A 24,496-nucleotide genomic window follows, 5' to 3' on the forward strand; every position below is an offset into this window, starting at 1 on the left:
CTAACATCAACCAGACACTGTGTTGCGACTTGCTTCATCAGATCCATACGGACATCAACCGACATGGCACTGGCTCTCAGCCCTTCGCAACTGCACACTCTTCTGCGACTGAGATAAAAATAGAAACTAAGACACAATGACCCCACAGGGACTCTTCTGGAATTGTCCCCGGGGGTCAAGCGGAGGAAACTGTAAGACAGGGTAACAATGTGTTTGCATTCAAAGGCAAAGAGCAAATGTATGATCTTTGAGAAAATCAACAAATTAACTTTCTCGCAATTAGCAACTCTTCCTGAGGCACCACACCCCGCTGAGCGAAGACTGCAAATTCACACCTCATTGTTGCCCTTCCACATCTGTCCCATTCTCTCCTCTCTCCCCTCACCCATTCAGCTCAGAATCACCTAAGATCTGTACGTAACAAAAGTCTATATCTGATGTATACAAATAATGTAACTAGTGTAACATGTTTGGAATCATTTAAAATGTCTCAGTGCATCTGGTATAGTGCTCTTATTCCCAGGTTTGTAAAACTTAATGACAACAAAGTTATAAGGTCTTTGCCAAATGCTTTATAATTCTGGAGGTCTGTCCCCATCCCTGCTTGTATGTTAATGAGGTATGTCCCCAGGACTTCCAAACCTAACCACTCCCAAAATTCCCTTTGTTCATGGTTTGGGTATTTAAGGAAATGTGACACATTGTGCAGGGTTCTCTGTAGTCAGACGAGCCCACACAGTTTACTGTGTGTAATTTATATCAGGTGATTGCAATTCGAATTTCTTATGTTTTGATGATCTAGATGTCTAACTTTGACTTATCACTGTCTAATTGGAATTGATAAATTGATTATGTTACCTGGTCAATAAATTGTCAACATTTGATTTTATTCTGACTGACTCTGACATTGTGTTTCCCAAACAGATTAAACAATTCGTATGTTACCGCAAGTCTGCGTCAGATTAGTGACGACTAATATTTGGCATCGATTCAAGTGTACTTGGTTTGCAAAGACAAAAAGGGAATTTCCGTTTAGAACAGCAAATGCTGCTTGACCAATCTAAATTCAGGTGTGTCTTACCTCTGTTTTGATTTGATGTTTCTCCAGATAAGTTTACGTGGAAAACCACGCATGGCCAATCCAAAGCTATTATAAGAGAAGTTATGTTGGTCAACTTACATCTGTAATAGTGGCCGTGACCTCTACTGAAGAAAACGTTAAGTTACGTTCAAGTGTATGCAATTCCATGGGGCTATACTGAAGTATCTTTGATTGTGTGAACTTGAACGTGACCGATCTCCGGTATATAGCAATGACCTCTGTTTGATGATCCAATACTGGCCGCTTGTGATCCTGAGACCCGCGGTGTAGAGAAAAACACGCGAGGACCTCAAAGCGACATAGTTTCTTAATCTAAACGGGTAAAATATAATTAAAGGAGTTAAAAGAATAATCAAACGTTCGCTCACTTTTAATGATGCTCAGATATCATTAAAAACCTTTTTCATTTATGGAGTCAGATGAAATAACGAGGTAATACATAAGAGAAAATTTATTTCATTTAATATTGTTGTGTTGCGTAACAAGAAAGACAGTAACGCGCAGAGACCTTCACCCGTATTATTGGAGACCGTCATTGGACCGATAAACGGGCTTGCAACGGGCAGCCTTGTGAGGCTTTGGACAGCTGTCACCATCTTCTTAATTCCTCGATAAACCAGGGCAATGCCTAATCCAATCAGCAGAAGACCTGTTATCATGGTACCGAATAGGTAGATATCTTCAACGTCCTCCACGGAAAGCGCTGCCAGACACACGATCCGCCACCTCTCCCACGTGTCCATCGTGTAGCCAGCTGCGAACGTTCCGTCAGGGCAGTCAGGTTCCCCCGAACCCAAGCTTCTCGTCGAGAAGATGGTGTCAATTGCGTGTAGAGACCAGTTCATCAAATCCATGATGTCTTAGTTTGGAGAGCAGTGCAGAGAGAGTCTCTCAAAGTACAAGACAGTAGACTAGACGTGACGAGAGGAGCAAAGCAGGGAAGGTAAGGGGAGGGAGAGGGTTAGAAAATGCGACCGCCTTCGTTGAGAGCCAAGATGGACAGTACAGATGGACAATGACCCGAAGCATACTGCGAAAGCAACCAAAGAGTTTTTTAAGGGAAAGAAGTGGAATGTTATGCAATGGCCAAGTCAATCACCTGATCTGAATCCGATTGAGCATGCATTTCACTTGCTGAAGACAAAACTGAAGGGAAAATGCCCCAAGAACAAGCAGGAACGGAAGACAGTTGCAGTAGAGGCCTGGCAGAGCATCACCAGGGATGAAACCCAGCGTCTGGTGATGTCTATGTGTTCCAGACTTCAGGCTGTAATTGACTGCAAGGGATTTGCAACCAAGTATTAAAAAGTGAAAGTTTGATTTATGATTGTTAATCTGTCCCATTACTTTTGGTCCCTTAAAAAGTGGGAGGCACATATACAAACTACACCGTAGTAATTCCTACACCGTTCATCTGATTTGGATGTAAATACCCTCAAATTAAAGCTGAAAGTCTGCAGTTAAAGCACATCTTGTTTGTTTCATTTCAAATCCATTATGGTGGTTTATAGAGCCAAAAAGATTAGAATTGTGTCGATGTCCCAATATTTATGGACCTGACTGTATATCAATTAGCCTACATAGTTATATTTATTAGCTAATAGGATTCAAAATGAAGGCATAAAATAGATAAATGAAATAAAATGATAAAATAAATTACAAAATAATGTACAATAGGATCAAATAATTAGCATATATCAGTAAATTAGTACATGATATTTGTATTGAACCACGTAGTTGAAAGTACAAAGTACAATTGTATTACAAATTGAGAGGGAATGTTATTTCAAAGGAAAACAGTCTATCTTGGCTCGTTTTCTTACAACCTCAACATCTTCCTCTCTGACACCCTACACCGCAGCATTGTTGTATGGCATTGATGTCATGGTATCATTTTGGCAGCATGTAATGGCAACATGTAATGTATTTACATGTGTCCTGTGTAAGTGCTTCCTAGTACCATCATCCTATTGTGGACTTGCAATAGGCATATACACCCAACATGGTAAACTTCATTATATATACAAAATATTGCCAGCAGCCATATTGTTATGTATGACCTTGTCTTGTTTTACCATTGCCCCTTTGTTTTCCATTTTTGTCCCTTTTGTTATTCCATAGTTTTCACTGTTGTCCCTTTTGTAGCTCCACAGTCTTGTTAGCGTTCGTGTTTTCTGTCATTGTTTTCACCTGTCCTGATTAGTTTGCCATTTGCTTCTGTTATCATCTTGTTATCTTGTTTTGAGTTCTGTTTGTTCATTGGCCCCTTTGTCCCTTGTTCATGTATTTATACCGCGGTTTTTGGTTCAGTCCTTGTCTATTGTTGAATGTTTGTGAATGTAGTTAGCCTGGTCTGTGTTCCCTGCCCGAGTTCTCTGTTCTTGTTTATTTCCCCATTGAGGGCTTTTCTTTGTATTTTGTTAGTAATAAAGTAAGCTGCATTTGGATCCTCAACCTTCGTCTGCCTTCATTGCCTTACATTCGTGACAGAACAATAGACCATAAACATGGATCCAGCGGTGTTACGAGCAAGCTGCAAACTGCTTAGCCTCATGCAGGGAAACCGTCCGGTGGAGGACTACACCCGCGATTTCCTCGCAATTGCGGGTGCCACTGACTTCCCAGACTCCGACCTGGTGGTGTTTTTTCGGGCCAACCTGAGTTGTGCGCTGCAGGAACGGTTGCCATCGACGACGCACGGCTGGACGCTCCAAGACTTCATTGAGGAGACTCTGCTGGTCTGCGCTTCACCATACACTGTGGAGGTCATCGAGGAGAGCCCTGCCACTCCTCCCACAGCCAGTACGGTCCACTTCGTCTGCCCGGAGGAGGAGGAGAAGACAGGCTTTCGCCTCCCGGCTCACACCGATCACGGTGAGCGAACCAGTACCCACGCATATCACTGTGAGCGAACCAGTGCCCACGCATATCACTGTGAGGGAACCAGTGCCCACGCATATCACTGTGAGCGAGCCAGAGCCCACACATATCACTGTGAGCGAGCCAGAGCCCACGCTTGTCACGGTGAGCGAGCCTGTAGCCTCCGATGTCAGTGAGCCAGTGCCTGTCACCTCGGAGGTCAGTGAGCCAGCGCCTGTAGCCTCGACCATCCCTGAGCCAGCGCCTGTAGCCTCGACCGTCCCTGAGCCAGCGCCTGTAGCCTCGACCGTCCCTGAGCCAGCGCCTGTAGCCTCGACCGTCCCTGAGCCAGCGCCAGTAGCCATGACCGTCCAAGAGCCAGTGCCAGTAGCCATGACCGTCCAAGAGCCAGTGCCAGTGGTCGTGCCCGTCCAAGAGTCAGCGTCTTCCGAGCCTCCCGAGCTTTCCAGAGCTCCGCCTTCCGAGCTTTCCAGAGCTCCGCCTTCCGAGCTTTCCAGAGCTTCGCCTACCGAGTCTTCCAGGGCTCCTCTCGAGCCTCCCAGAGCTCCGCCTCCTGAGTCTTCCAGGACTCCGCCTCTCAAGTCTCTCGAGCCTCCCAGGGCTCCTCCTCTCGAGCTTCCCAGAGCTCCGCCTCTCAAGCTTCCCAGAGCTCTGCCTCTCGAGCCTCTCGAGCCTCCCAGGGCTCCGCCTCTCGAGCTTCCCAGAGCGCCGCCTCTCGAGCTCCCCAGAGCTCTGCCTCTCGAGCCTCTCGAGCCTCCCAGGGCTCCACCTCTCAAGCCTCTCGAGCCTCCCAGGGCTCCGCCTCTCAAGCCTCTCAAGCCTTCCAGGGCTCCGCCTCTCAAGCCTCTCGAGCCTTCCAGGGCTCCACCCCTCAAGCCTCTTGAGCCTCCCAGGGCTCCGCCTCTCAAGCCTCTCGAGCCTTCCAGGGCTCCGCCTCCAGAGCCTCTCGAGTCTTCCACGGCCCTTCTCCCCGAGCCTCCTACGGCTCCACCTCCAGAGCCTCCTATGGCTCCGCCTCCTGAGCCTCCTACGGCTCTGCTCCCAGAGACTCTAAAGCCTCCTATGGCGCCACCTCCCTCGGCTCCACCTCCAGAGCCTTCCAGGGCTTCGCCTCCTGAGCCTCCCTCAGTTCTGCCTCCTGAGCCTCCCTCAGTTCTACCTCCTGAGCCTCCCACGGCTCTGCCCCCTGAGGCCTCTGAGCCTCCAGAGCCTCCTACAGCTCTGCCTCTCGAGCCTCCTACGGCTCCGCCCTCAGAGCCTCCCCAGCCTCCTACGGCTCCGCCCTCAGAGCCTTCCAGGTCACCGCCTCTAGGGCCTCCTCCCAGGCCCCCTGACCCGGCCCCTGACCTGTGGCCTCCTCCCAGGGCCCCTGACCCTGACCTGTGGCCTCTTCCCGGGCCCCCTAACCCAGTCCTTGTCCCGTGGCTTCCTCCCAGGGCCCCTGACCCTGTTCTTGTCCAGTGGCCTCCTCCCCGGTTCCCCGAACCTATCCTTGCCCGGTGGCCAGCTCCCAGACCTCCTGAACCTATCCTTGCCCTGTGGCCAGCTCCCAGGCCTCCTGAACCTATCCTTGCCCTGTGTCCAGCTCCCAGACCACCTGAACCTGTCCTTGCCCTCTGTGCCCCATTGGACTTCCTGCCTGCCCTCTGTGCCCCCCTGGACTGCTTGTCTGCCCCTCATTGCCCCCTGGACTGCCTGTCTGCCCCTCTGTGCCCCCTTGGACTTCCTGCCTGCCCTCTGTGCCCCATTGGACTTCCTGCCTGCCCTCTGTGTGCCCCCGGTGCCATCATTTTGTTTTCTGTGGGTTCCTTTTTGTCTTTTGGTGTTTTTTCTTTTAGGATCATCTGGGATCTGATCCTTAGAGGGGGGGCTATGTTATGTATGACCTTGTCTTGTTTTACCGTTGCCCCTTTGTTTTCCATTTTTGTCCCTTTTGTTATTCCATAGTTTTCACTGTTGTCCCTTTTGTAGCTCCACAGTCTTGTTAGCGTTCGTGTTTTCTGTCATTGTTTTCTGGTTGCCTACTGAAACTAAGCACGGTTGTGCCTTGTCAGTACCTTGATGGGAGACCTCCTGGGAAAACTAAGGTTGCTGCTGGAAGAGGTATTAGGGAGTCCAGCAGGGGGTGCTCACCCTGTGGACTGTGTAGGTTCTAATTCCCCAATAGAGTGATGGGGACACTATACTGTAAAAAAGGCACCATCCTTTGGATGAGATTTTAAACCGAGGTCCTGATTTGGTTATTAAAAATCCCAAATTTCCCACATTGGCCCTTATCAATCATGGCTTAGTAATAATACCCATCCATTAATTGTCTCTATCACTCCACTCTCTCCTCTCCACCAATAGCTGGAGTGTGGTGAGCATACTGGCACATTATGGCTGCTGTCACATCATCTAGGTGGGGTCATTTTTCTATGGATCTGGTTCCGAAGAAATCCAGAAAAGACCAAGAGGGAAGAGTCAGAGCAGAGAGTGCAGGGCGGGGCATGCAATTTCTCTCTACCAACTTGACATTGGCCTTTTCTCAGGTTCAGAGGTATGTTTGGCATCCCAGGAAGACCCCTTGTGTCACTTAATTTGACACAATGTCTCATTCCATCCCTCAGGGAACGGAGATTACAACAGTAACCATGACGTTTTCTCTGCTGAAAACAAACAAAGATTTTTTTGGTCCTTATGATGCAAATAAATGGTGACCGGACCTTTCAAGCTTCAAAAAGCATATAAAGGCCACATAAAAGTAATCCATTTGACTCCAGTGGTTTAAATGTCTTCTGAAGCGATATGATAGGTGTGAGTGAGAAACAGATACATTTTTAAGTCCTTTTTTACCATAAATCTCCACTTTCACTTTCAAAGGTTTTTTGTAAAAAGAAATTAAATATTGATCTGTTTCTCACCCACAGCTATCATATCACTGCTACAGATATGGATTTAACCACTGGAGTATTATGGATTACATTTTTTATTTCTATGTGATGTTTGGTGCTTCAAATGTTTGTTATTATTCTAAAAAATATATTTTTGTTAGGCAGAAGAAAGAAAGTCATACACATCTGGGGTGGCATGAGGGTGAGTAAATGATGAGAGAAATGTTCATTTTTGGGTGAACTATTCCTTTAAAATCAAATCTAAATTTGTCTGGAAGCCAAAGACACAGGGACTGGAGTAAAATGCTCAGATTTTTTGGTTTGTGTCAGAATCCTGGCAGCAGCATTCTGAATTGTCACGAACCCCGCTCCCTCGCTCCGCCCCCTCGAGCTTCCACGCTCGTTCCGCCCCCTCGAGCTCGCAAGCTCGTTTTGCTCCCTCGAGCTCGCACGCTCGTTTTGCTCCCTCGAGTTCGCACGCTCGTTTTGCTCCCTCGAGCTCGCACGCTCGTTTCGCCCCCTCGAGCTCGCACGCTCGTTTTGCTCCCTCGAGCTCTCATGCTCGTTAGCAGGTCTCCCTCCTCGGGCTCGCATGCCCGCTCTCCTATCACCAGTATTAGTTTCACCCGCACTCGTCCCAATCACTAGATCATTAGTTTCACCTGTACTCGTCTCATCACCTATCATTGGTTACACCTGCACTCGCCCCTATTTATATCACAGCACATTCGTTTCACACCGGTTGGTTATTGTATTTAGTTTCCCGTGTCCTTGCCCCCCGCTAGTCTCGCCTAGTTTTGAACTCCTCTTGTTTACCCCTTAGCTTGCCAGCTCCCCTTGTTCCCCTGTCTTTGATCCCGCTAGTCCCGTCTAGTTCTACGCCATAGTTGTTAACTGTTTTCCCGGCTTCGACCTCCCGCTCTCGTTGACCAATCTCTCCCGGATTTGCCCCTTCTTTCTATTCTGATTCCCCGGCTCCGACATCACGCTCCCCTTTGACGCCTCTTCACTGGATTTGCCCTGTTTGTACTGTTGCCTGCTTTGTTGGAATAAAGCAGTTTCCTCCGACATTGTGACTGTCTCATCTTGTGTTTGTGTGTGCAGGTTACATGAATTTAGTTCAAGAAAAGTCAACCTACTCTTTCCGAATTCATTGTGGGATCTTGTCTGTAGTAGGGCTGGGTAATATGTCTAAAAAAATTATATCTCGATATTTTTCAGCCTATTGATGATAATTAATAATAATCTCTCGATAATTATAATAAAAAAATTATTTACCAGAGGAACCATAATTTCATTCAAAGTAGCCAAGTAGATTCAATATTTTAAAAACATTAAATACAAATCTGTTTAAAAAGAATTCGTTTTTCATTAAATAAACACAAGGGGGAATGAAATACAATCATTTTCATTGATATGCACTTTATATTTATATTTCATAAACAATGATACATAGTAGCTTAATAAAAAAGCTACTGTGAATGGACTGTGCATTGTGAATGGACAAGCTGTGCAAAGCTACTTCACTAACTTATTTTTGAAACCCCAGTTTAACATAGCATAATACTAAATTATTACTGTGGGACACGTTAGGTTTATTACTATAATATAATGCTGGATTATCATTATTATTCTGATTATTAGAATTGCATTATACAAAAGTAAAAGTAAAAGTACTTGCATTAGTTTATGAATCGCTGCAACTACAATAATAATAGAATAAGCAAAATAACTGACAGGCAGAATGCGTCATTGAACGTGGACCATTGACACATTTTTTGTTTACAGAGTCTAGAGTTGTCACAGAGACAGGTGAGATATCACACAACCCTTATTTTATTAATATAATTCAGTGAGTGTGAAATGTTTTTGCATACCTTTCCATGAAAAATTCAATTACAGCACCTTTAAATATTGTCTTTTGTACTTTATTTACACTTTCACTCTATTCAACTGTCTGTCATCTTGTAAATTTAAACTGTCTGAAATCATTAAAGATGCAAGAAGGCTAGTTATCCTGGATCTTGAATAGAGTTTGGATCACTGTTTATCTGTATTAATGCTGTGGCAGCAAAACATAGAGAGAACAGTACATATGTAAATTATCTGTTATAATTTGACATCCATTCGATTTCCCCAGAAGATATAACTCCACCCCTGCGTAACACCTGTGCTCTGTACTGAACCAATGTGGTTCGAACCACAGATGTGCGACATATTCACTATGGTTTCAGAAAATAATTAACTAACTAACGATGGTGGTTATGCACAAATTATGTCAATGTACAGTATATGCACTCCAGATTATAAGACTGAAACTTACTGTTGTAAAATTGTAAGTAAAATAAAATAAACAAACACTCACCAATATGGGGAACCCAGTTAGAAAGTCGTATATGAAGACTATTCCACTGATAAGATAGGTAATCTGCAACGAAGTCTTGATGGACTCTGAGCCGTCAATGGACGAGCGTCTCTTGCCTTGGGCATCCTCCACTACGATGGTGGGCACATTAAATTTGTTTTTGTCCACATTTTGGATCATCTGAATGGAGAAGGTCTGAAAGAGGGCAATCCCTATGCAGATGACGCCCATCACCACACTCCCGCTGATCAGCAGCAGGAAGCAGACTCCGAAGCCCAGGCCAATCTCGGTCACAATGAAGCGGCAGTTGTCGTGGTTGTAGAAGCGTTCCATGGTATCATGCCAGCCCACAGCGGGTAGTGTGGACAGAATGAACGAGACCATCCAGATGCCCATGACTGTATGGATGGCCTGCTTCTTGGTGTTACTCAGCCTGGTAAAGATAAAAGTCAACATGAAATAAAAAATACGTTATTATTACTGTGGGAAATGGTTTATTACTATAATATATGCTGAATTATCATTATTATTCTGATTATTAGATTTGCATTATACAAAAGTAATATATTTCTGTCCTGTTTACTTCACCTCCACCTGGGGCTTTTATTTTGACCCCATATTTATTTTGTCATATTTATTAGCTTTTATTGTGACACAGAAAAGGCTATGTGTATTTGACTGTTTAAAATGTCCCACATTTCCTGAAACACTGTAACTTCCTCATTTTCAGTTATTCTGTGCTGCATTTGTAAATTTGTATAATAACTCTTATCGGTTACAAATGTTTGGAATTGCATGAATGCTTGATACTGCATTAATTTGATTTCACAATGCACGTGAACTAATCTGAGAGTGCATCACCGGTTTGTTCTGAATTGCACACAGACCATGTTTTTTGTTTGTTTTAAATTGCAGCCTTTTGTGGATTAATAATGGCAACTTGCCATTTTAATGTTATTTTGATTAAATGTGCAGCCCTGAAAGATTGTGAAATTAGTGTACTGATGCGCTCTTTATGAAATTAATAGCCAAATGAAAGTCATCACGATTTTCACGATATTGGTCAATTTTACATCATCAGCAAAATTATCTCGATTATATAGTTAATATTCAATATATCTCCCAGCCCTAGTCTGTAGTCAAGTATGGTCGCAAGTTCCATCGTTACCAACATAGATCAACAATTTCCCAAAACCGTAGTTCCGCAGAGAGTGAGTTGGAGCATACTGTAGACCTTGAGATATTCATTGAAGAGGGTTCTTTTGGCAAAATCGGCCCCCATTTACTTAATGCACATTCCTGGCCCTATTGTGCATGATTCATTACTGAAAAAAGTTTGTTTTCAGAATCTTGCATTAAAATGTAAAATTTGCAGTTTAAATTGTTAAATATCCTGTCTCACATGGTAATACTTCACATTATGGAAGCAAAATTGGTTGTACTGGCAAGTCTCATGAATGGCCAATGTGGCAAGTGCAAGTTTACACTTCTTGGGGAAAATAAACCTAGAAAAGTTTATGGATAGGCTGGCTATGGAAATAAGTTGGAACAGAAGAAAATATTTTAACATCCAATACACTTCACGCACACACACTTCACTTTTAAGATGCATCACTAGGCAACTCCAATAGAAAGCTCTCTCCTTGATTTACTTAATAAATATAAAGTTTCACTGAAAACAAAATGTATACAGAAACTCCTGGATCTGTTTGAAAGGAGGAATAATGATTTTACACATAGGAAACAGTCATCCATATTATGCTTGCATGAAAAGCCAACATACAGTTCTACTCTTTAAGCAAAATAGGGTTTTTTACTTATGGTACTGTGTCTTTTCTAATAGATTGGATTTATGGTTTTCCCGTAGCAGGTGATAAAAAAAAATCCCATAGACTAACACAACCGGGTAGGACAAGGCACAGGTGTCACACAGCACGCGTCAATGTGGTGTAGGTGGCAGTCCAAAGTTGTGAATCTAGTCACCATGCACACGAAAGTTACAAAGGATTTTGTACTTCTTAAAAAATTACCAATGTGACAATAATGAGTTTGCAGGTTAGTGTATGAAATTGCATGAACTGAACAATTAGAAATGGCAAAGTTTTTTTATACAATTTATCTATATGTATATATGTTGAAGCACACAGCGAAAACGCTCAGTTGCCCAGTCAAGGTTCTCTTGTTATGTGGCTTGTTACGTGGCTTTTTTTGTTGTTGTGTTGTGGATAGGGGTGCACTGATCAATCAGCCACCGATCTTCATCTTAAGTCTGTGATCAGCGATTGTGCCTAGAATCAGGCTTAATCTTTTTTGCAGCACGCAGAGAATCACGTATACACTGCACTTTAATGAATGAGCGCTTTCTCAGCTCTTGATATGCATGACAGTGTGGCCTCTGGACAGTGAATTGTTGGTAATGCTAAGTATTTACGAATTTAAACTTTCAGACATGCTGTTATCAGTACCGGCGCTCCCTGTAAGCATAGGGCATCAACAGTCAGTGTAGGGCATCAACTCCCTAGGTGGCACCAGAAAGTCCACCGGCTGACCTTACTCGCACGTTATATGTTATTCAAGGACCCGAAAGCAGTTGCGGAACACAGATGATCGCTTCACGCTCATATCACATGAACCCTGCGTAGGGCATCAATTTGGCCTGGCTGTTATTCAGATGAATATGCAGGTTTGTTTTTAAAAATGTGTAAGAATAACATTGTGGCAGCGGGGGCGTGGTCAAGCGCCCGTCCAGGAGAGGAAAGCGGTAAGGGCGCTTACACCTGAGCTAAATTATGCCTAACACCTGTCTCTAATTCCAGTGAGCACGAGGAGAGCGGCATAAAAGCAGACACCGAGCCTCCAGTCGGGAGGAGATGACAAGCCAACTCAGTGCGCTTGATCACTATTGTGTATTGTAAAAAGATAATTAAAAGCTTACCTGTTGCTGAACACCTGTTCCCTGTCCTCCTTCTTGTGGGAAGCGTTACACTGGTGCCGAAACCCGGGAATTGTTCATCCAAGTATGGAGATGGGTCGCCCGTAGAGTCCTCCCAGCTGACGGAGATCCTCCAGTCCCTCGCGGCACTACACCAGAGCCACCAACAAACCCTGCTTGAGCTCCGGCAGGACCAGGATCGCCGATTTGTTGAGATCATGCGGGCTCAGGCAGAGGACCGGCACGCCATCTGGAGCCTCCTCATCCAGGAGGCGGCGCCGCCACAGCCGCGACCCGGACACCGGCTCCACGCTGCCCCGCCCACGTTACAGAAGATGGGGGTAGCAGACGATCCTGAGGCCTTTCTGGATTTGTTTGAGCTGAACGGCAGAAATCTGGGGCTGGCCGCATGAACAATGGGCAGCCCGCCTAGTTCCTCTCCTGTCCGGGAAGCTCAACTCGCGGCTCAACAACTGCCGGCAACTAACCTCCTGGCCTATTCAGACCTAAAAAGAGCCATTTTGCAACGGGTCGGTCGGAGCCCGGAAGAGAATCGTCAGCTCTTCCGGGGCATGAAGTTGGAAAAGTCCGGTCGCCCGTTCGCATTTGCCCAACGGCTCCGGGACGCCTGTCGGAGGTGGCTGCTCGTGGGGGACCGCGACGTCGAGGGTGTTATCGATCAGGTGGTACTGGAGCAATTTAGTCAGTGGCTGCCCCGGAAAATGGCGGAGTGGGTCCAGTGCCACTGCCCGGCGTCGCTGGAGGAAGCCGTTCGTCTCGCAGAGGACCATCTGGCGGCGATCCCGAGGGCGGACGAGCCCTCTTCTTCGTCTCTCTCTCTCTCCCCTTCCCTTGTGTCTGCCACTGCCCTCGCCCCTCCCCTTTGGTCTCTTCTTCTGTTCTCTCCCCAGGGCCCGTTCCTGCCCCGCGCAGGCGTGGAGGGTTCCAGAGACCAGCTTCCCGGCCTTGGGAGAATGTACCCTCCCACTCCCGTCTTTCAGCCGCTCTCCTCCTCAGGTGGGGGCCCGCCAGCACAAGTGCGGCCGCAACGCCTGGGCCGGCCTGTTGGAGGTGCGGAGACCCGGACCACTTCCGGGATCAGTGTCCGCTGATGGAGGTGGGGACGGTGGTGCGGGTCTCCGACGTCCCGCAGGCTGCCCCCTATCGGGCTGGAGCATACCGGATTCGGTAAGGATCAGGGGGTATTACCAAGCTTTGCTGGATACCGGCTGCAATCAGACCACCATCCACCAACGCTTGGTTCAACCCGGGCTTTGGGTTTAGCTAAACTGGTGAGGGTGAGGTGTGTGCATGGGGATGTTCACAAGTATCCCATGGTGACTTTGGTGATTAAATTCAGGGAAAAAAACATAGTGTGGAGGCAGCGGTTAGTCCCGCCTCACCCATCCGCTAATCTTGGGTACCGATTGGCCAAATTTTAAAGATATTTTAGAGGGTATTTGTGCGGATGGGTCCTGCATAAAGAGGTGTGCGGTGTGCGATGCTTTGGCAGGGGAGGCGGAGCCGGGGCCGTCCTCGGCTGCTCGGGATGACGAGGAAAGGGGCGAGGTGGCCGCCCCTCCTCTCAGGGAATTCCCTGAGGGGACTTCCCTCTAGAGCAGTCGCGGGACCGAAACCCTTAAGCATGCTCTTGACCAAGTGAGAGTAATTGATGGTCAACAGCTCCGGCCGGGCATCGCCATTTCATACCCATATTTTGCCATGATTAGAGATCGGTTATATAGAGTGACGCAGGACGCTCAAACAAAGGAGGAAGTAACACAGTTGTTGGTTCCACGGAGCCGCCGGGAAATGGTTTTCCAGGCGGCTCACTATAATCCTGTGGCCGGTCACCTAGGGGAACGGAAAACACTTCTCCGTCTAATAGCCCATTTTTATTGGCCGGGCATTGGCGGTGACGTCCGCAGGTGGTGTGCGGCGTGCCGTGAATGTCAGCTGGTAAACCCACCGGCCACCCCAAAAGCGCCATTGCGCCCTCTACCATTAATCGAGGTCCCCTTCGAAAGAATTGGGATGGACCTCGTCGGGCCATTAGAACGGTCAGCACGCGGACATCGCTTCGTGTTAGTCCTAGTGGATTACGCAACGCGATATCCGGAAGCAGTGCCTCTGAGCAACATCTCCGCACGTAGTGTTGCGGGGCACTCTTCAAGATAATCTCCTGGGTGGGGATTCGAAAGAAATCCTCACCGATCAAGGCACGACTTTTATGTCACGAACACTTCGCGAACTTTACGAGCTCTTGGGCATTAAATCGATTCGCACTAGCGTTTACCATCCACAGACTGATGGCCTAGTGGAACGATTTAATAAAACGCTCAAGAACATGATTCAGTAAATTGCGTACACGATGACGCTAGAAATTGGGATAAGTGGCTAGACCCCTGTTGTTTGCAGTACGAGAGGTCCCACAAGCCTCCACAGGGTTCTCCCGTTTGAGCTGCTGTACGGGCGACGCCCCGTGGCGTCCTTGACGTCATCCATGAAGCATGGGAGGAGGACCTTCTAATAGCAAAAATGAAATTCAGTTCGTTCTCGATCTTAGAGCAAAACTCCACACACTGGGGCGATTAACACAGGAGAATTTGCTCCAAGCTCAAGAACGCCAACGCCGGCTGTATGACAGGGGTGCTCGGCTACGGGAATTTGCACCGGGAGATAAGGTACTCGTATTACTCCCAACATCGAAGCTCTAAATTACTCGCCAAGTGGCAAGGACCCTTTGAGGTCACACGACGCAGTAGGGGATCTCGATTATGAAGTTAAGCGTACCGATAGAGGGGCGCACGTCAAATTTATCACCTCAACCTCCTGAAATTATGGAGGGAGGAGGCGGCCTCTGTGACGTTGGCCACGGTAGTTCCGGAGAGGACGGAGCTCGGACCGGAGGTAAACAAAGACTACAATCTTAACACTCCGGTTACTTGTGGAGACCAACTCTCACCGCGGCAACTCACAGAGGTTTCCGAATTACAAAAGGAATTTGCGGATGTGTTTTCCCCTCTACCGGGCCGTACAAACATCATACAGCACCACATCGAGACCGAGCCGAGCACGGTGGTGCGTTGCCGCCCCTATCGCTTACCCGAACATAAAAAGAAAGTAGTACGGGAGGAATTAGATGCGATGCTTGATATGGGCGTAATAGAGGAATCCCACAGTGATTGGTCCTGTTCCCAAGAGTGATGGGTCTGTTCGATTCTGTGTGGATTACAGAAAAGTCAACGCGGTGTCTAAATTTGACGCGTACCCAATGCCCCGTGTTGATGAACTGCTCGATCGGTTAGGTACTGCTCGATTTTATTCGACCTTGGATTTAACAAAGGGTTATTGGCAGATCCCCTTGACACCAATGTCCCGTGAGAAAACAGCCTTCACAGCGCCGTTTGGATTACACCAATTTGTGACGCTTCCTTTCGGTTTGTTTGGGGCGCCGGCCACGTTTCAGCGACTCATGGATCGGATCCTCAGACCTCACACGCGTACGCCGCTGCCTATTTAGATGATATTATCATTTATAGCAATGATTGGCAGCGGCACATGCAACATCTGAGGGCCGTCCTGAGATCGCTGCGCGTGGCGGGGCTCACGGCAAACCCTAAGAAATGCTGCGATTGAGTGTGGAGGTACGGTATCTGGGGTTCCACTTTGGTCATGGCCAGGTGCGTCCCCAAATTGATAAGACCATGGCGATTGCGACTTGCCCTAGACCTAAGACCAAAAATGGGGTGAGGCAGTTCCTGGGGTTGGCTGGCTATTATAGAAGGTTTGTGCCTAATTATTCGGACGTCACCAGCCCGCTGACTGACCTCACTAAAAAGGGGCTCCAGATCCGGTTCAATGGTCGGAGCAGTGTCAACAGGCGTTTATGCAGATTAAAGCCGCACTTTGTGGGGGCCGCTTCTTCATGCACCTGATTTCTCTCCCTTTTATTTTGCAGACGGACGCTTCAGACAGAGGGCTGGGGGCCGTACTCTCGCAGGTGGCGGAGGGGAGGCGCCCAGTGCTGTACATTAGCCGGAAGCTCTCTTTGAGGGAAACTAAGTACAGCACCGTGGAGAAGGAGTGTTTGGCCATCAAGTGGGCGGTCCTCACCCTCGGTATTACCTGCTGGGGCGGGCCTTCACCCTCTGCTCGGATCACGCCCCACTCCAGTGGCTCCACCGCATGAAAGATACTAACGCCCGGATCACCCGTTGGTACCTGGCTCTCCAGCCCTTTAAATTCAAGGTGGTCCACAGACCGGGGTGCAGATGGCTGTCGCCGACTTTCTCTCCAGAAATGGGGGAGTGGTGGGCAGGCCGGATGGTGCCCGGCCTGAGTCGGGCGGTGGGGGTATGTGGCAGCGGGCGTGGTCAAGCGCCCGTCCGGGAGAGGAAAGCGGTAAGGGCGCTTACACCTGAGCTAAATTATGCCTAACACCTGTCTCTAATTCCAGTGAGCACGAGGAGAGCGGCATAAAAGCAGACACCGAGCCTCCAGTCGGGAGGAGATGACAAGCCAACTCAGTGCGCTTGATCACTATTGTGTATTGTAAAAAGATAATTAAAAGCTTACCTGTTGCTGAACACCTGTTCCCTGTCCTCCTTCTTGTGGGAAGCGTTACAAACATGTGTATGACTATTAAGTTGCCCGTTTTCTAGAGTCATTATAGTAGTAATTCTGACTCCCTGCACTGTGAGCACAGAGAGGATAAAGAGACTGCAAATGGGTATAAAAACGAATTAAACAACAAATAAAAATGAAAATACAAATCTGAATATACGTGATGTAACGTGAGTCGTGACAATCAGACTTTGTGTTGCATAGAGACTGTTTGAGCGATCATGACCGCTTTCAGCTTCACTCCCTGCGATATGCTCACTCACGATGTCAATCAAACATGCGCGCTCTCCAGGTGCTCTCAATATCTCATCTGTCACTCATCTCATTACTATTCCATGAGGATCCCAATTGAAATCAGATTAATGTTGGTCACATTACCACTAATCAGAGCAATTACATTTTAACCATAACGGCACACCGTCTTCACGCATTTGCTTAATAATTAGTGATTTGTGTTACAGAAAAAAAATAATTTCTCACTAGAGCAGCTTTAGAGCTTGTAATGGATATATTTTTCTCATTTTTGAATGTTTCTCTGCTATGTGTGATGCTCTCATAGTTTTTACTGCTTACCAGTGTCATAATGACCTTTTGATATTGACAACAAAACTATTCATAACTATTTCAAAACAAATAAATGTTAGCAATTCAAAATGAATGTAATTTTAATGTAATTTTGGTAACTTTATAAAAAGGTTCCATTCGTTAACATTGTTCATTATACCTTATATTTATGATATTAATTAAATAAAAATAGCATTTAAGCTTAGCATATAGCTAAATGTTCACATGACAATTAACACAAGGTTAACAGTTTTTGCTGCTCCAAACTTACTTTAAAACTACACCGTTTATAATTTTATTTCTAAACATGTGTATTATGTTCATAGAATGAGGCAGACCATATATTATTTGTAGCTTTCTATACAATGCTAAAGGCTACATTTGTTGGCATTTCTCATATAAACATCCTTTATTCTTGTAAAAAAAAAAAAAAACTTTGACAAACCATTGGCCAACCATCTCAGTGACTTGAATCTTTTTTTATCAGTTCAACAAAAAGATCCATTTAGATTCATTCATTGATTAGTTTAATGGCCATTTATGCGAATTACACATTTGCGCCTGTAGATGGCACAAAATTACCGTCTTTAATGTTTTAACTAGCATTTACATTGAACCAAAAGCACAAAGTAATTCATGACAGAAATAATCGAACTATTTTTTATTCCAATTTGTGTCAACAAACATAAGAGACTTCAGCACTGCAGAGTGTTAAAGCATCGTAAACAATTCCCCAACAATGACAAAAGCATATGTATCATAAAGACAACAGTACTAACTAATAATTATGAGTTGCAATAATGTCCATGAGTAATTTAACACTAAACCTTTGTTATCATTGTTTCAAAGAGGATTTTTTTTATTTTTGGGAGTCTCTAGACCAGAGTATGTTCCTGTACATAGCTGTAGCTTGTAAGATTCATTATGGCCCTGTCCCAAATGGCACACTTGATGTGGACTTGCGGTCTCATGGCCTTCATTTGCGCCTTCCCGCAAAGTCCACAAGACCGTAGGGTATCCCACTTGACATTTTAGTGCTCAAAGGGGTGCTCACGAGTTTCCCCATTGCACCCTCAAAGCCCCTTTGGCTAAGCCTGCATCAGAGTGAGCTCCACAGCAGACTTCTAACTGTCCTCACTGCTGATCCTTTCGAACAATTGAAACATTTAAAAAGATGGGGTTTTGTTGTTGTTGTTATTGTGTGCTTTGTTTTTCAGAGGTTGTTTGTTAATGCCTTATAATGTCTTAAAATTATTCAATAAAAAAACAAATATTCAAAAGTTCCTTTACACTATCTATCAATGTCATGAATTTTCTAATATCAACTTGTAAAACTGCATGTGTATAAAAAATGTAATGTATAAAAATGCTTTTATCTTATTGTCTTATAAGTCTTGAAGATTGTCCCAAATGCACACTTTATATAACTCATGGACTTGCAAACTAGCATGCTCTCCAAAGCGTATCCATTAAATTGCACATATGTAAATATTTCTTTATTTTTCTGAATTCAAAAATCATATTTTAAGATCAATGCATATAGATCGGCAGGATAAGTAATTGATTAATCGAAGAAACTAGTGAATCGTTACACCACTAGTAACTAGTAAAACGTATCTAATACATAATTCATTATATGCTATTCTCATGTTTAATCCTACATAGAAAACATATTCATCTTTAATATGTGTGATACATGTGTGATAATTATTGTAGTTTATACAAGTTTATACATTTTTCAAATAAGTGAATATTTTGTTAAAGTTTGGTCTTTTACATTTTCATAAATGTTTTTGTCATTTTGCACATTATCATCAAATAACATTTCATTTTTTAAAAGATTAACTAATAAGACATGACAAAATATTGACTAAATGTAAAGGACATTTTTGTCAAAAAGACAAAAATTATCTCAATTTTCACGAGACCCTCATGTGTTTAGGAAATACAGTGGTCACTGTATGCCAAACCCTCACTCCAACCCCCCTCCCTGTACAGCTGTGGTGAAAAAAAAATAAGTGTATTTAGTACTTCAGGCATAGCAATCAATCTTGGAGTGAAGCTTGGATCCACAGTGACATCTTGTGGTTGAGTCAAACACATCAAATAGGGAATGAATGAACTATGAAACTACAACTTCAAAAGATCTGATGACAAACAATTTGACATGGACAAAAAGCAGTACACATGAAACTATCAAGTTTAATTATATTTAATGTAAAAACAGTGTATGTTGTTGATAAAAGCTTGTGTACATATAGGCCAGCTGTAGCCAGGGGCAGCAGATCAGCGAGGGAGGCAAGCGGGTGAAGAAAGAGAGAAGCATAGTAATTTATTTGGAAATATTTGCCAGATCAATAAGTTATTAACCTATTTCTAACCAATCTACAATCTTCCTGTTTAGATTTTAGATGGTGTTTAACTTCATTTTGGTTAGTTCCCTTCAGAACAGCCCTAAATAATCACTCCCTATATAGTACACTGTGTGGAATTCAAAGACTATAGGGAATAGAAAATTAATGAGTAATTATTTAGTCAAAGTTTAATTTGTGGTGATCTATTTTATGAGAATTTACACATTTGAAAATATCTAAGAAATTGTATTGTTGTTAGTTAAATAAGCTATCACTTAACCATACATGTAACCAGGGCTTCTTGCGTTAACTGAAAATTCTCCATCATTTATACATTTTTGGAAACTTTGATAGATGTTTCCAAATACTGTCCATCATTTTGACAGATAAAAAAGAAACAAGAAAACCATTTAGTGCATCAGTTTTATTTTAATGATCATTATGTGACTACTCTCTAATGCTGTGTATGTGTGTGCCCTGTACACCTGGTATTGAAGTGGATGGATGAGATGCATCACCATTTACAACTGATGTAATAAAATATGCATCTCTTTTGATCACGGATTTCCATGTGAGGGTCTCAAAAAAATAGGAGAACAAAAAGAAAGTGAAAATATCAGCATATAGTTTCTGACAATTATACTTGCATTTAACTAAAGCACAGACATACTATATAGAGCAGAATTATCTGCTATTGTAGTAGAATAACTGTATTAACTGAGATTCAGGTGTTCGTGCTTCGAATCTGTGTAACTGAATGTTGATATCATGCGCACTGAAGATGTTCTGTGAAGTAGCCTATTGTGCAGGTGTATGCACTTTTTAAAATTGTCCGATCGGACAGTTATTTCCTTTTAAAGTTGCACAAAACCGACAAAGTTTAAAAATCTTGTTTAGAGCTGCGGTTGTTTGACATAAAACTTTCACCCTAGAACTCTTTGGTTTTATCAGATTTGAATTTGAGAAGGAAAAACAAATCCATCATATTCTGTATCCACTGTTATGCATATGCCATCATAAAGAATGCTACATCCCTGGATGTAGCCACAGTACTTATGAAACGAAAACAAGTATGAAGGCTAAAGATCATTCATTCATTCTTTTTTTATCTATTTGTCTCAACCACAAGATGTCACTGTAGATCCAAGCTTCACTCTGGAACAACCTGAGCTTGATTGCTATGCCTGAAGTAGAAAACACTCATTTCCATGTGGACAAAGAAATGTGGAAATACATAAATGTGGAAGTAAATAATGTAGAAATAAATATATATGCAAATAAATATGGAAATAAAAGCATATATTAATAGAAAAACATAGGAATAAATAAATGTATAAATTAATGAGGAAATAAATAAGTGGAAATGAATAAATGCAATAATGCGTTAATAAGGAACGTCTAGGTTACGGATGTAACCTCCGTTCCCTGATGGAGGGAACAAGACGTTGTGTCGAATAAGCGACACTAGGGGTCTCTCTTGAGCGCTGAATATGCCTCTGATCTATGAAAAAAGGCCAATGGGAATTAGGCAGACAGTATTTGCATACCCCACTCCGAACATATGGGTATAAAAGCAGGCAAATACGTCATGTTCATTCAGGAATTTTCTGAGGAGCCGGAATGGTCCGGCCACTACAGTGGCTCGACTCAGTGAAGTGGCCGTTCCCCTTCTGTCGTTCACTTCGAAGTTGTGTCGAAGAAGCGACACTAGGGGTCCAATTCAAATCACGCCATGAACTGAGCCATGTACGTGTACTGCTGACACAAGAGCGGGCAGGTATATTTACGTGCAAAGGTGACCAGTTGTGTCAGGCTGCACGTACCCTTCCCCAATGCCCCATAAAAGATGTCGGTTACCCTAAGCAGGGGAACAAGGCGACGCTTGCCCATCTGGGAACGGGCCAAGCCTAGCCGGGCCTCTTTACTCTCTATGTTTCTCGCATAGAGCAAAGCGGCTGAGGCCCTTACACGCATAGTGGGAAGGGGTCTTACCCAGTTTCCTATTCTTTCAGGGGGAAAAGACCCTGCGGAGGCCACAACTGCCTAGTAACGGGGAGGTAAGTGGCAAGATACATCACATGGGTCCCTCAGGTTGCATGTGGAAAAAATGGCAAGGTGGTAGATCCAGCCTCAAGGAGGGGGGTGTTGCTACAGCACGGCGACCGAAGGGCAGATGGCACTCCCTAAGGGAGATGCGGGTCCACTCGCAAGGGGACCGTACCGTGGAAAATACACACAGGAGGAGTCCACGCAGGAGTCCGGACCTGTGGAGAACCTACACCAGTACAGGTAGATTAAGTACCCGTAGTGGATTGGGTCAGTGAATTCTTCAGCTAAATTGCAGACCCATAGGGCTAGGGAGGAATCGTCCAGGGATCCGAATATATGGAATCTTCTGGGAGAGAAAGCGCACAATTTTACCTCGACCGAGGGAAAGGACTCTAGGTGCAAGTGATCCACCCGGTCAGTTCGTCAGCAGACCTGAGAAGACACAACACGATACTGACTCAACCCTGAGATTGTAAAACCTTGCAAAGGTATTAGGTGTTGCCCAACTCGCTGCTCTACATATGTCTGCCAGGTATCCCTGGCCAGTGCCCACAAGGATGCAACACTCCTTGTTGAGTGAGCTCGGACCCGCGGGGGCAATGAAATGGCAACCACCACCCAGTGGGAGAGCCTCTGTTTGGAGACAGCGTTCCCTTTCCGCTGTCCACCAAAGCAGACAAAGAGCTGCTCAGAACATCTAAAGCTCCGAGTGCGGTCCAAGTAGGTATGCAAAGCATCCTCCCGGGGCAGCAATTGCAGGTTCACCACCTGGTCTCTGAACGTCGTTTTAGGAACCTTGGGCACATAGCCCGGTCGCGGTCTTAGGATCACATGGGTGTCTGCCGGACAGAACTCCAGGCAGGTGCCGCTAACAGAGAACGCTTGCAGGTCCCTCTTGATGGAGGCGAGCGCGATCAGCAGGGCCATTTTTAGAGTCCAACTGATTCTAGCGGCTCAAAGGGGGGTCTCTGAAGGCCCGTGAGGACCATTGAGAGATCCCAGGAGGGGAACAGGCTTGGCCGGGATCAAGTCGTGCTTACCCAAAGACTTGCCGTATACTGCGTCGTGGTGGGCCGTGATAGCAGCAACATACACCTTCAAGGTGGATGGGGACAGCCTCCCCTCCAACCTCTCCTGCAGGAATAGGAGCACTGACCTAACTGCACACCTCTGTGGGTCTTCGGCCCGGGAACAACACCAATTCGCGAACAAGCGCCACTTCAGGGCATAAAGTTACCTGGTAGAGGGGGCTCTGGCTTGGCTGATCATGTCTACGACGGCAGGTGGTAGACCAGCTAGATCTGCAGGGCAAAAAATACAGTCAGCAACTCTAGGCAGTTGATGTGCCAGCGCAGCGTACCTGGCGGGGCGGAGCAGCGGGGCGGAGCAGTTAGTATGGCGTCGGGAGGCGCAGACGCATCCAGAGGCTCTAGTGCTGAGAATAGACTCGAAGCACTTACCTTGCTCTGCACTCCCGGCAGGGGGAGGGTTCGTGATTGAGGAGGAGGTCCTGTAGCGGCATCCTCTGGACTCGTCCGAATCGGCCGGCCGGGGAACAGTCGTGGGGCTGAGGGCGGAGGGTCCGCGTACAGCGTGCCGGGACTGTACAGCATACAGTGTGCCGGGACAGAGTGCCGTGAGAATGGCATTTGCGGGCCAGGTGACCCAGAGACAAAGGAAATAGCTCTTTTATTGAGAATGTGGGTACCGCAGCCCCATGTAAGGGGTGCGGCAAATTAAATAAATTCAACAAAGGATTCTCCTCCCGGCCCTCCACCGGGGACGGAGCAATCTGCTTACCTGCTCCAGAGCTAACGTCTTTGTCCCTGGGTCGATCGCCTCAGGAGCGCCTGGGAGCCTTACGGGTCCTTGAGAGGGTCTTTGGGGGGGGGGGGTGCTCGACACATGGGCTGAGGGGCCCGGGTTGAGGTGGAGCAGCTTGGCGTTTCCTCGCTGAAGGACGAGCGCTCTCCGATGCAACGGCGAGCTCATCCACCTCAAGCTCTAGAGGATAGGCAGACTGGCCGTGAGGCGAGCCGCTGTTGATGGATGGGAGTTAACGAGCGTGCCGACGGGGCTGCACCCGCTGCCATCCCCAGATCGCCTCTATCGCCAGCCGCACCGCCCTTAATCCCGTGGGAAGAAGGTGCAATGCAAGGGGCGGCTGGAGTGGCGTGCTTTCGGTTGAAAGTAAGCCGCGACCGAAACATTGCCATGGTCATGTTCAAGTGAGAACATGAACCATCCACAAACGCTGCCTTGGTGTGATCACAACCCAGACACACGAGACAACGCCTGTGGCCGTCTGAAGCGGAGAGCACTCTACCGCATCCAGGAACTATGCAAGGGCGGAAGGGCATCTTTATAAAGACGGGTCCTGAAAAGTATTTGCTCTTTTAGAGGAAATAACTCTTTGAGAGAAAATCACTCTTTTCTAACTCTTTAAGTTTCTTGCACTGTCGAAGCGCCCAGGGGCAAACTACACTGCCGTGCAGAGAAGGAGGAAGCCGCTGTAATGCGCCGTTGAATCCAACAGGCAAGTGTCAGAGAAAAACAGGAACAGGTGTGTAACTCGCAGCTGACTGCAACACGACCATCGGCTCTGAAGAAGATTTCTGAATGAACTCGACGTATTTGCCCGCTTTTATACCTGTATGTCCGGGGCGGGGTATGCAAATACTGTCTGCCTAATTCCCATTGGCCTTTTTTCATAGATCAGAGGCATATTCGGTGCTCAAGAGAGACCCCTAG

At 45.9% G+C, this 24,496-nt stretch overlaps 1 protein-coding gene across 1 annotated transcript in view; it reads right to left on the reverse strand.

The window, feature by feature from the left end:
• The window catches only part of LOC127620881 (probable G-protein coupled receptor 153), a 128,700-nt gene that overhangs the window by 87,563 nt on the left and 16,641 nt on the right, over window positions 1-24,496 (reverse strand). Inside the window, exon 2 of the mRNA XM_052094217.1 lies at window positions 9,221-9,653. Within this exon, the coding sequence (XP_051950177.1) occupies window positions 9,221-9,653 (433 nt within the window). The remainder of the gene's footprint in view (window positions 1-9,220; window positions 9,654-24,496) is intronic.

The sequence above is a fragment of the Xyrauchen texanus genome, chromosome 27 (assembly GCF_025860055.1).
Source record: "Xyrauchen texanus isolate HMW12.3.18 chromosome 27, RBS_HiC_50CHRs, whole genome shotgun sequence".
Lineage (NCBI taxonomy): Eukaryota > Metazoa > Chordata > Actinopteri > Cypriniformes > Catostomidae > Xyrauchen > Xyrauchen texanus.